The sequence below is a fragment of the Astyanax mexicanus genome, chromosome 8 (genome assembly GCF_023375975.1).
Source record: "Astyanax mexicanus isolate ESR-SI-001 chromosome 8, AstMex3_surface, whole genome shotgun sequence".
NCBI lineage: Eukaryota > Metazoa > Chordata > Actinopteri > Characiformes > Acestrorhamphidae > Astyanax > Astyanax mexicanus.
The window spans coordinates 4,269,756-4,282,295 of NC_064415.1; the positions used below are offsets into that span (position 1 = coordinate 4,269,756).

Sequence of the window (12,540 nt, forward strand, 5' to 3'; positions counted from 1 at the left end):
CTAGCTAATATCTCAAGGTTCTGCTGCTAGAACCTCCTCATAAATAAAACATCCGTAACACAATATTTTACAATTAAAAAGCCAATAAAAAGAGATCATACACTCACCAAAGTATTCTCGTTCAGGTTTTCGGCATAGCTTTTTCTTCTCCTATGAGCCACAGCTTTTTGAGTGCTGTCATGTGATCTCCGGAGCGTGATTTGGTTGGCTGGTTGTTGATTTGATTGAAGACCAAAGGGATTGCTCATCCTGCATGTCACATATTTTTACTCTGAATTTTGTGAATCGTACTTTGAGCAGGGAATTTGAAATGTTCAATTTGAGCAACTTGAAGTTATTTTACCTGAATTTTTAAAACTACATGTTTTGATTTGATTTGAAAAATTGATTTTTTTAAAAAAAAAACCCTGAAAATGATATACTAAAAAATGCAAGTGTTTAATTAAGGGAAAAAATCACGTGCAATAATTCAATGCAAAGAAATGTAGTGCTAGAAATTCAAATGCTTTAAAATGTTCAAATCTGTTAAGACTGTTTTCCTTCTATATATTTCTCTCTCAGGCTGGTTGAGTGTAATCTATCAGCGAAAAGCTGTGCAGTTCTTGCCTCAGCTCTCAGCTCAAACTCCTCAACTCTGAGAGATCTGATCCTGAATTATAATAATCTGCAGGACTCAGGATTGAAGCTGCTCTCTGCCGGACTGCAGAATCCACACTGTAAACTGGAGAAACTGGAGTAAGATTATCATACACACAGTCTCGTTTTTTTGCACTTGTATACTTAGAAACACTCTCTCATGCCCACAGACTATTAATCTCTGTAATTAAAGGTACTGAATATTACTATCTTACTGTTTCTTAGAGACCACACAACATAAACTAGTGGACCATAAGACTTTTCCAGCAACATAACAATATATTGAAAACTGAAAAGGGAAAATAATTCAACACCTGCAGCCTCGTTTTTAGATATAATTGCTAGACATAGGCACCCTACATTTGTCCAAATTCTACAGTCTTTATTTAATATATTGATATAATTTGTTTTACATTTTTAATTACAACATAATGTGCACTGGTGGTTGACCTATTTTACATTGGGTTGGTGGGCAGGTGGGTAGGTAGGTGGGTGGTTAGGTAGGTATGTATGTATATATGAAGAGTTTTGTTCTAAAATGCTATAAATCCATTTTTATCAATGAAAAAGGAAAAATGTGTTTTCTTTAGCAAGAAAGTGGTAGGCTGAAAACCACTGTTTTCTGTTTCAAACTATCAAATACCATACTAAGGTTAAAATAACATAAAAAATCTAATCAAGATTTTAATATTTAAATATTTATTTTTAAAAAATAATTAGTTTTTTCGCTAAAACGCAATAAATCCATGCCATTTTTTTTCAAAATGTCTTATATATCCTTTGGCATCAATAGAACATGTTCTTGACTGAAAATGTGCAAAATACAATAATAAATAACAGTAAATTGTACATCTGAATATAATAGTTTGACCATTGGGCCTAAAAACACAAATTTCAAAACATTTCTTTTCAAAAAAGTGCAAAATTTCATTAACAAATAAGACATTAAGACAATAAAATCCCCAAAATCACGTTACATTCATGTGCTGTAGTGTAGTGTAGTGTGGTGTAGTATAGTGTGTATTGTGTGTGTGTGTGTGTGTGTGTGTGTGTGAACTGCAGATGACAGCCGGCATTTCCCCCCTCCTGAATGCCTCATTTTCTTTACCTTTTCACGAACATGAGACTCTTTTGATGGCTTCCTCTTTTTTTCAATAACTGCTACACGAACAGGCTCCTCTAAACCATCAAAACCGCTCATTTTCGCGGACTCAGAGGGAAAAACTAAAGTGAAAGTAGGCTACACGAAATGCCGGCCGGCTCAACAGGGTGCATGCTATGATGTTTACATTCCATAGCTCGTGGAATGCTGCCCTGTGATTGGATGAGTGGAGATGTGGCGTTCTGGGGGAAATCAAGACTGGCATTTGTTGCATTTTGGAAAGAAAGAGAGAAAGCAGGGCAGTATTACATGGCAGATGAGGTGTTTTTGATGAAAATTGAATATTGGCTTTTCAAGAGTGGTCACATAACATTCTGATTCTGGCTCTAACTCATTTTTTTTTAAATGGCGTTCATCGTGTTTTGGAATCAAACTCTTCATTCATATATATATAATCCATATATATCCGTATATATATATATATATATATATATATATATATATATATATATATATATATATATCCCTTCCATTGAGAAACCTTTATCCAATGCCAAAGAGTTCCCCTTTTTCATCCCTCCATCCAACCGTTTTTTTTTATTGTTTTGTAATGAAATTTAAAATGCAAATTCAAAAGATAGAAGGTTGAGGACATTATGTTGATTCAACTTTAAAATTCTGATGTTTGCACAACCATTTAACATTAAATACAGACATTATTTCAACCACATTTCAATGTTGATCATCGGTTGGGTGCCAGCTGGGTGTTTTCTTTAAATATGTTTCCATTTGTATTATTAATAATTAGGGATGTCAGTGTTAAAGCGTTGATGCAAGCAATTAATTTGTAATCAGTAATGTGTTGTTTTTAATGCAATTATTTATGCCACTGTGTATTGCATATGTGCTGAGGTTTTTTTTATGGTCCCATAAAAAACCCCTCTTTATTTCCTATTCTCTGTCTTCCTGTCATGTAACCCCCCCCCCCCCCTTGTGGACAGGTTGATGGTTAATTTGACCAGTCTCTGTACTTGTACTGTGGCTGTGTGACAATAAAGCTTGATTGATTGATTGATTGATTGACCAAGTTTGACCCCAACTTCCACTTTAATCTGCCCCGCCCCGCCCAATGCGCAGACAGCTCTGATCAATCATATGAGACTATGTGCTTGTGTGGTTTTTTGGTGCTTGGTGCTTGGAAAGTTTTTTCATATGTCAAATAAATCTGCTTATATATTTTATTCAAAATCAGAACTAACTTTTTTGTAATGTAGAGTGGAATTATCTGTATGGGGTATAAAATTCTAGAATGTTAATTTTGACCAAGTTTATCTTACCTATCCATGAAATTGGTAGATTCATTCATCAATCCATGTCCTCTTTTACAGCCTTGATTAAAATTCAGAGCTCCATGTTTTTTTTTTTTTTACTGGAGAGTACTGCATTCCCAAGTAAATAAATCCATGAATAGACCATTTAAAAGTAAATGCTGGAATAGTACTCATATCTTCAAATTCCCCAATTGGGGCTGCTTCTAACTATATTTTTTCTGATCTTATAATCTGAAAAGCAGCTTTTTTCAAATCTATAAGGGCTGGGACAGATGTTTCTGTCTCTAAAAGAAACTAAATTTCTTCTGCATATAAAGCTATAACATGTCACTTTACCTATTTTTATCCCTTTTATACATGAACTTTCTCTAACAGCTATTGCAAGGGGCTCGATTGCCAATGCAAGTAAAAGTGGATACAAATAGCAACCTTGTGTAGTGCCTTGTTCAAGGTCAAATGGTGGAGAGCCCATGCCATTTGTTAAGACAGAAACCTGAGGTATACCAGTATGTTTATCCATTTTATAAACTCCTCCCCAAGTCCAAAGCGATGCAGAATATCAAACAAATACTAGCACTCTACATTGTGAGGCCTGGCAGTATTGTGTGATGCCAAGACCTCTAACATTTAAAACAGACATTCTATCACAGATAAATCCTGCATGGCCTGGTTACACAAGATATGGCATGTAGTCTTCTAGTCTTTTAGCCAGACATTGGCCTATATGATGAACATTCATTGCAAGGTCTATTCTTTTTTATTATCAGGGAAATATTTTTTTCATACAATGAGGAAGGCATGAAATTTTTAATTTAATGAGTTTACAATCATGTTTAAAACCTGGTCGATAATCATATCTTAGCATTTCTTATTAAAGTAACCAATCAGGTCTAGGGCCCTTTTCTGATTTAATGTGTGTGCATTCAAATATCAGTGTTTCTAATGGATTATCATTTTTCTCTCAGGCTGGTTGGGTGTAATATATCAGAGAAAAGCTGTGCAGCTCTGGCCTCAGCTCTCAGCTCAAACTCCTCAACTCTGAGAGATCTGAACCTGAGTAATAATAAACTGCATAATTCAGGAGTGAAGCTGCTCTCTGCTGGACTGGAGAATCCACACTGTAAACTGGAGAAACTGGAGTAAGATCATCACTTACACACACACACTCATTACTTTTGATATCAGTACTCAATGTGGGCTTGTGGTCAAGGACGGAAATCTAGTTTGTAAAGAATGTGGCAGCAAAATGTCTCCAATAGAGAAAACACAATCTTGTTGAACACAATCCTTTTAAATGGTTTCAAGTTTAATCTCGAATGAAACAGCAGTTAATGATGATGGTAAAACATCTGCATTATATGTTTATTCAGTAACCTCAGATTTATTAACAGACACACACCGACTCCATCTGACTCCATAAAGAAACACACAAAAAGCCTACTTGGAAAGCAGATGTGAGTGTGTGAGTTAAAGCTGCACTAAAAATTATTAACCCTAACTCCAATTCCAGAATCCTCTGTATTGATCAGTGGCGTGACCGGTAGAAGAGAAGAGAAGAAAAGACAAAAAAAATCTAAAAAAAATACCTTAAAAGAAAGCAAAGGCCTCACAAAATAATTTTAACTTTAATTTCTTGTTGAGAAATCTGTCTTTTGTTAGTATTTGCAATTTCCTTTGTTTTCCTTCTCACCTTTTTCTACACTTCTTTTGAGACATTAAGTTTTACATAACAAAATATTTTTGTTATATTAAAATAAAATATTATATAAATAATATTATAGCATATCTGTAAATCATTAAACAAACAAATAATTATAAATATACCTAAATAAACTACCATTTTGCTCTGCACTTGGATCCAACACCTCCCTCTCCAATAACATATCTGTCAGGCCTGAGCAACCGCGCCCCCCCCCTCCGGTGCACTCTGAGAGAGCACTATGCCCATATAAGGACATCCGCTCCTTCAGAAGCACACACACACACAAGGCTGCTCAGCCCTGATCACAGACTGGCTTCAGCTGCGGAGAGCAGCATAAAAGCACGCTGCTCTCCTCCACTCTTCGCCGAGTAATGGTCACTATCATGGTCTGTGTTTCCCTGCGGTTCCAGCCTGTTAGCTGTCTTACAAAGCGTTCTCTCAGACGATCCTGTCTTCCCGTTTTCCCGGAGTCCCCGTTGTTTAAGTATTTTCTGTTATATTTTCTTATTTTGTTTCTTTGCCCAGTTTGAGTTTTTTAGTCTAGCCGTTTTCCCTAAGCTTTGCTTAGTAGTTTTTCGTTCTAGTTTTCCCCGTTGTACCGCGCTACGCACTTATTGTTTTGCCCACTTCCTGGTTTTATTGTTTTGGCCGTTTTCCGTTTCTCCCATTTTTCAGCTTTTTCTTTACTTTGCCCAGTCCCATTTTATTTCTCAGTTTCTGAGTTTGTTTCTAGTTTTCCCCGGGTAGTTATTGTTGCATGTTCATTGTATTTTCATTTGTTTTCCATTTTGAGTTTTATATTATTCCTGTGTTTCTTAATAAACACAACTGCTTCGTGTTCCATCCCAGCAGTGTCTCCCTTTTCTCTCTCTCTCTGCCTGATCCCAGTCAGGTATGACAATATCTAGATATAAAATAGTTAAAAAGAGCTCCATGGAGTGAATTTTGTGCCAAAAGTTTTACACAAAAAAAAAACTGCAAGCAAAATTGTAAGAATCAAAAGGAAAAATGTATGTTGCAAATTCAAAAGAGAAACAAATATAGCACGTACATATACTAAAATATACTTGTTTTTTGTTGCAGTTATTCCTTCCTTTCATTTTTGTGTTTTTGTGAATTTTCTGTGATTTTTGTGGATTTTGCTGCTAAACACTTTTGCTTCTGGAATCTCTTCTTTGCTCCTGCTTTTTTGCTTCTAAGTTTTGGCACAGTTTTCACGGGTGGGCAGGGCTTAGAAGAAGGTGTTCCTCTTGAATCTCCATTGGTCACCTGATTTTAGACTGATGGGTACCCTGAACCCTTGTCTGAGACCTACCAATGGGTGGGTTCCTGCCATGTGGAAGACAACCTGCCTCGTTCCAGTTCCCAAGAAGGCACACCCGAAGGAGCTGAATGACTACAGGCCGGTTGCTTTGACATCTCACGTGATAAAAACAATGGATGGAACAATGGAAGATGCCATCCTCTATCTTCTGCACAGAGCTCACTCTCATCTGGACCCGGGGGAAGGTGCTGTGAGGGTCATGTTCTTAAACTTCTCCAGTGCCTGCAACACCATTCAGCCCCTACTACTGAGAGACAAGCTGATGAAGATGGAGGTGGACATGCACCTGGTCACCTGGATCACTGACTACCTTACTGTGAGACCACAACATGTCAGAATCAGGGACTGCTCCTCTGATACAGAGATCAGCAGCACAGGAGCACCACAGGGGACTGTTCTCTCTCCAGTCCTGTTCACACTGTACACATCAGACTCCAAATACCACTCGGAGTTATGCCACATGCAGAAGTTCTCTGATGACACTGCAATCGTGGGGTGTGTGCGTAATGGTGATGAGAGAGAGTACAGAACCCTGATTGAGGAATTTGTGGTTTGGTGCAAAACGAACCATCTGCAGCTGAACATCTCCAAAACCAAGGAGATGTGCATAGACTTCAGAAGGTCCAGGCCCTCTGCTCAGCAGCAAATCTGAATCCTGGTCAAATCTGTGGTACTTGGTGTGCACCTGGACGATAGGCTGGACTGGTCAGTGAACAGGCAATAAGACTGTTCAACTCCTCTCAGCACAGCAAGCTAAAGACTCTGTGACATTTTTCTTTCTGGTAACTCTGGACACTCAATGGACACACCCTCAGAGATGCCCTATTTATAATATTTTTATCCTTTTGGCTTCCTGATTTTTTTCTATCAAAAATAATTTACAAACTCGTTTTTGAACTTCTCAATTCAGACAATATGTTTAATCTTTAGATTTAACATTAAATAAATTATTTATATTTTGTCAACAAACAATTAACTATATTCTGACTTCACAAACATGAATGTAAAGTAGGTCTAAATGTCTACATTTACTGTCTTACTGATTAACTGAAGTACATGAGACTGTAGATTCTGTAGATCCATCTTAAGAATAAGAGCTGAAATCACTGGTAAACTATTTTTTTTATTTTAATCTTGTCTGTATCTGTATCACAGACCCTTTAAAAGAAACGTGGGTAACACTTTAAAATAAGACTACATTTATAAAGGGTTTATACATGATTTACAATTAGTTTATTTATATATACTAATTAGGTTGTAAATGCCTTAAAAATAATTAATGATCAGTTATAACACATACGTAGAAAGGGCAACAATATAGATGGCTGTGGGTTCAATATTTGGCAAACAACAGGTCATTGTTGCCCCTTTTACGTATGTGTTATAACTGATTATTAATGATTTTTGAGGCATTTACAACATAATTAGTAACGATTAATAAATTAATTGTAATTAACCATTTATATAACCTTTATAAAGGTAGTCTTATTTGTCTTATTGAAGTGGTACCAAAATTTGCAATATTCATTTGCCATTGTCTCGTGTTCATCTGCATACTCTATGATGGACCGGGAAACAATACTAAAAAATGTTTTGCCACAGACCTTCTTTTGTAATGTATTCTTACACTTCACCAATGAGAGTCCAACAATAGTCACTCAACATAGATGGATTTCACTCGCCTGTATACCATTTCTCCATCTTGGCCATGTCTTAATGAAATCTTTCACCATGTTTATCACTCACAGTGCCGAGGTAATCCCGGAAAAAGTCCAAACGGAAGTTAAGAAAATGTATCTTTAGTGATGTTGTACTTCATTGATTTGTATATCTGATTTGTAGATCATGATTTTACTGAATGTAGAGACACATAGTTAGCAGCTGATGACTCCATCAGAAACCATATTTCAGTAAAATCCTGCTGATTTTAGTATTTTTAGTTCCATGGAAACGATCATATTTGAATGCAGGATTTTCTGTAACACTATAGGAGTGAATGTTCTTGTAAAGAAAGTAACAGAGAGTTGTATTTATTGTCTTTACCTATATAGAAGTGTGGAGTAGAGAACTCCGGAAGAAGCTGCTAACACTACAATTACCTGTTACTGTTCTGCTGCTTCACACTTAAACTAAAATTTAACAGTAAAACACTGATCATTCCCCATTCTCCTCTTTTACACACAGCAGTGGATTGTATTAATTGTTGTGTGCATTTATTTGTGACCATGGTATCACTTTTTCATATTAAATAAGATCTTTGTTCTTGTGTCTGATCTGAATTAGTTGTTCTTTACACTCCTAGTGAGAGAATATAATTGTTCATTTGTCTGTTGTACTTTTCTCTTCTTCTCTCTGCAGGCTGATTAACTGTAGTATTACAGGAGAAGGCTGTGCTGCTTTAGCTTCAGCTCTGATATCAAAGCCCTCATACCTGAGAGAACTGGATCTGAGAGACAATAAGCCAGGAGAGTCAGGAGAGAAGCTTCTCTCTGATTTACAGAAGGATCCACACTTTACACTGGAGATACTACAGTGAGTTACTGAATTACTGTCTCAGAAACACACACACACGGTTAATAGTAATTTACAGTTCAGTTCTTGTCATGTGCAGCCTGCAAACTCTTATAAATACAGACTGTTGTGTGTGAGAGGGATATAGAGCTCGGCATGGGGAGTGGCTAAATATATTTAATACAGATTTTAATAGATTTAATAGATTGTAGTAGATGAATAGAATATTGATTTTGGCTTTGGTCAGACAGAAGCAGTATTTAGGAGTTATAACTGAGTCTATGGTGGGGTCGTGTTGCTAAGCTATCTTAGCTTGTATCTGGGAGTCTGAGTTAAACGTAAATCTGGCCAAGAACTTCCTGTTAGTAAGGAAGTAGGTGTTTGACCGACATGCAGAAGAAACAAGATCAGACCGATGTTTTAGTGAAGTTTAGGGTAAAAACAGACCTGTGTGAAGCAGAGTGGTTTATGGTGGATCACAGTCACTGGGAATTTTGTGTCAGCTTCAGTCAAACCGGTTTAACGTTTAAACACAAGATGAACTTCACAGACTTTTCTCAGTCCAGTGAGAATATCTTACTCTCTAAAACTCAATACTGTGACTCTGTGTAGAGATGACAGCTATGTACAACAAAATAAGCCAAAAGGGAAAGTAGAACACTAAACACTAGTGATGTTACCCTTGGATCTGAAACTTCAAGGCGTGTGTGTGGAAAAAAACGACACACATTGCTTCAAATCACTGTGCCGATGCTTGGTTCGTTCTGCATTGATCACGTGACCAATGACGTCTGAAGCTCAGTTTCGGCACATAATCACATTACTGCTTTAGATTCAAAAGCAGCCAATCTTGGTGCAAATTTCGAGGTCATTAGGAGAGAGAGAGAATAAGATATAGATAGTAGATAAGTGTGTGTGAGAGGGATAGATAGATAGATAGATAGATAGATAGATAGATAGATAGATAGATAGATAGATAGATAGATAGATAGATAGATAGATAGATACACTCTAAAAACAGAGGTACGATATGAGTACTTTTTTGTACTCAAAGGTACACTCTTCATAATTTTACCCTCAATGGTACAATATTGGTCTTTACTGGGTCAGATTTGTTCCCTCTGAAGTACAAAGTCATACCTAACAGAAATAAGTACAAAATTGTACCTTTTATTCGGCCAAAAGGTACATTCAGTATTCTGTATCACTGTACTAATAAACAATATATATTTTAATTGAACATTTTTTATTTAAAAGCCAGACAATTTTGGATCATCAAGTTCTTGACACATATTCAGTTGATGTTTATAATCTTTATAATCTGTTTGGCACAAAAACCATGGGTACAAAAAAGAACTTTCACTGAAAGGTACTTTTATGTACTTCAATATAAGGTACAGCCCCAGTGACAAGCTTTGTACTCTTTTAGGTACAAATCTGTACTTATATTTCTTAGAGTGTAGATAGATGGATGGATGGATGGATGGATGGATGGATATTAGCATGGAACCAGTTAGAAAAAGAGGCCGTTCTAAGGTTTGGGCACACTTTGAACTTTTGCCATCAAATAAGGTAGAACATTTTTATTTTGAAAATGAAAACTTTGGAAGAAAACAATGCAACCATGAAAAAAAATGTATTGCTAAATAAAAACTGAATTACGTACATAACCACATCCATTGAATAATGTGACCACTGCCCCCTTCACAAGCACCTTCACAAGCACCATACGTGAGCATAAAGTTCTTTCATTAAATTATTTCTTTCATATACCCCATGCAGCAAATTCACATAATTTACTATATAGGAGAAATTAACCTTTTATTGTATTATTTATAATTAATTACAGTATGGTGTTTAATACACATTTCAGTTTTTTTTATTGAGAATATCAGATTAATTATTCGTTTTTTTGCCCAGTGCCCATCCCTACAGTGTATGTCATTTGTGGAGTGTTTGGTATGTGAGTGTGTGTAATCTGTAGTTAATTTGATGAAGCTGTTCTGAAACACTTTGTGTGTGGAACTGTGCTCAGTGGGTTTCAGTCAGACAGAGAAGAAGAGTTTTGGATTAAGAGGATTTAATGTATCAATGTATTTCTGCTGCTTCTTAATGTTTTCACTATCTGATACTGTGTGTGTGTCTGATAATTTTGTCCTGGTTTCTGTTTTTGCAGCTTCTAATCACAGGACTGTCATGCTCTTATCGACCACTAGAGACACTTTACCAGTGGGTCCATCTCCAGTATCCTGTGCATCACCACTATCTGTGAATCTTCCTGTTTTCTAACAGTCAGCAGTATAATGTTTCTGGGAGTAATAAACTGCTTTTATCATATTTACTACAGTTAAACATTCAGTGCACACCATGTCAGTAACTGTAGACTATAGTTATTGCATAAATAACCATAATCCTTATGTTGTTATGCTGCCATAGTTTTGCTATTGTAGTGTATAGTTATAGCCATATATATTATTATGTGGTGAACTGTAGCTTTAGCACAGTTTGAAATATTGGTGCACCTTGTGTTAAATATGCATAATTACATATTAATTATTACTAATCTTAAACATTACTGTGTCTGTTTAGCTGTTCAAAGTAAATATATTTATTGTAAAGTTAACCATTATTATCTCTTTTACCTCTAGGATGCTTTTTGGTAACTATATTGATAACATTCACAATTTGAACACAGTGACACGGCACTTTTTGCTAGTTTATTATGGCATCATATGGTGTGATTGTTATTCTTAGTTCTTAATTTCTAAAATAACATTACTAATAATTACTGCTGTTCTAATAATGATAATTAATACACTGTGAACAATGGAGCTGTTTATATATTTGAAAGATCTGTTCAGTGTTTAATGCTGTTAAACATGTTTCATTTTAATTTAATTATTCATTATATTACTTATTTATTTAACATTTTTTATTCAAATTAAACAATTCTACCATCAATGATTGTTAAAAACAGCGTCGAGAATGTTCAGTTGTGGTTTAATAACATTTACTTTTAATATGTCAGTGTGAAAAGATTTTATTCATACAAGTTATTTCGGAGTATTTCTATTCATCCATCAGGATATTCTAATTCATTTTGACATCAAATAATAAATATTAGAGGTGGGCAATATGACAATATTTGTTTGTATTTTGTGCAGCACAAGCTAATATACAGTATCTCACAGAAGTGAATACACCCCTCACATTTCTGTAAATATTTGTATCTTTTCAGGGGAAACACTGAAAATATGACACTTTGATACAGTGTAAAGTAGTGAGTGTACAGCTACAGTATAACAGTGCAAATTTACTGTGTCCTCAAAATAACTCAACAAACAGCCATTAATGTCTAAACTGCTGACAGAGACGTTCAAAGGTCTTTTTGTTTTTTGTTTTTTGCAAGTAAAATCAAGTCTCCAGTCTTTAACAAATATATAATTTGTCTATTCTGGTTTAAATGAACCTTCTATTGTATGCTTCTTTTTAGTCTGCCAAAAATAATGCACAGCTATATCTAAGAAATTAAAAGCACTTACTCTATTATAAACATGGAAAATGTATTAGGCCGTTAATTATAGGAATAATATCTGGATTATGTTGATAATATTTGTATGTCTAGCAAATCTAATCTAATCAATCATTTATTTCTAAATTTAGAAGAGGGTTGCTAAAAAATACAGACAGACTCAGAGTAACAGGAAATTATTGCAAAACATTATTAGTCATAAAATGATAACTAACCATCCACTCACTATTACTGTAGGCTACATCTGCTGTACACAGAATTAACACCATTTACTTGTAGTGGTAAATCATGCAAGTGGCTGGTACTGTGTGCTGCTCTTTCCAGTCTAATATATTGACTGGTAAAATAAAAAAAGAAAAATCAGTAGGCAAGCCATTTGGAAAGTGTATAAAAAAGTTGGCA

General features: G+C 35.4%; 2 protein-coding genes across 9 annotated transcripts in view; both read left to right on the plus strand.

Moving 5' to 3' along the window:
• Positions 1 to 11,742, plus strand: part of LOC125780459 (NACHT, LRR and PYD domains-containing protein 3-like) — a 38,444-nt gene extending 26,702 nt beyond the window's left edge. For 3 of the 8 annotated variants that reach the window (XM_049481929.1, XM_049481925.1, XM_049481928.1), the window contains 3 exons: positions 4,035 to 4,208; positions 8,454 to 8,627; positions 10,783 to 11,742. In XM_049481929.1, the coding sequence (XP_049337886.1) occupies positions 4,035 to 4,208; positions 8,454 to 8,627; positions 10,783 to 10,789 (355 nt within the window). In that variant the 3' untranslated portion in view covers positions 10,790 to 11,742. Of the gene's footprint in view, positions 1 to 561; positions 736 to 4,034; positions 4,209 to 8,453; positions 8,628 to 10,782 lie in introns of all 8 variants that reach the window. The other 5 variants (XM_049481924.1, XM_049481926.1, XM_049481931.1 and 2 more) reach the window with 3 other exon arrangements.
• Positions 1 to 12,540, plus strand: part of LOC103022329 (NLR family CARD domain-containing protein 3) — a 97,882-nt gene that overhangs the window by 51,862 nt on the left and 33,480 nt on the right. The gene's annotated exons all lie outside the window — the stretch shown is intronic.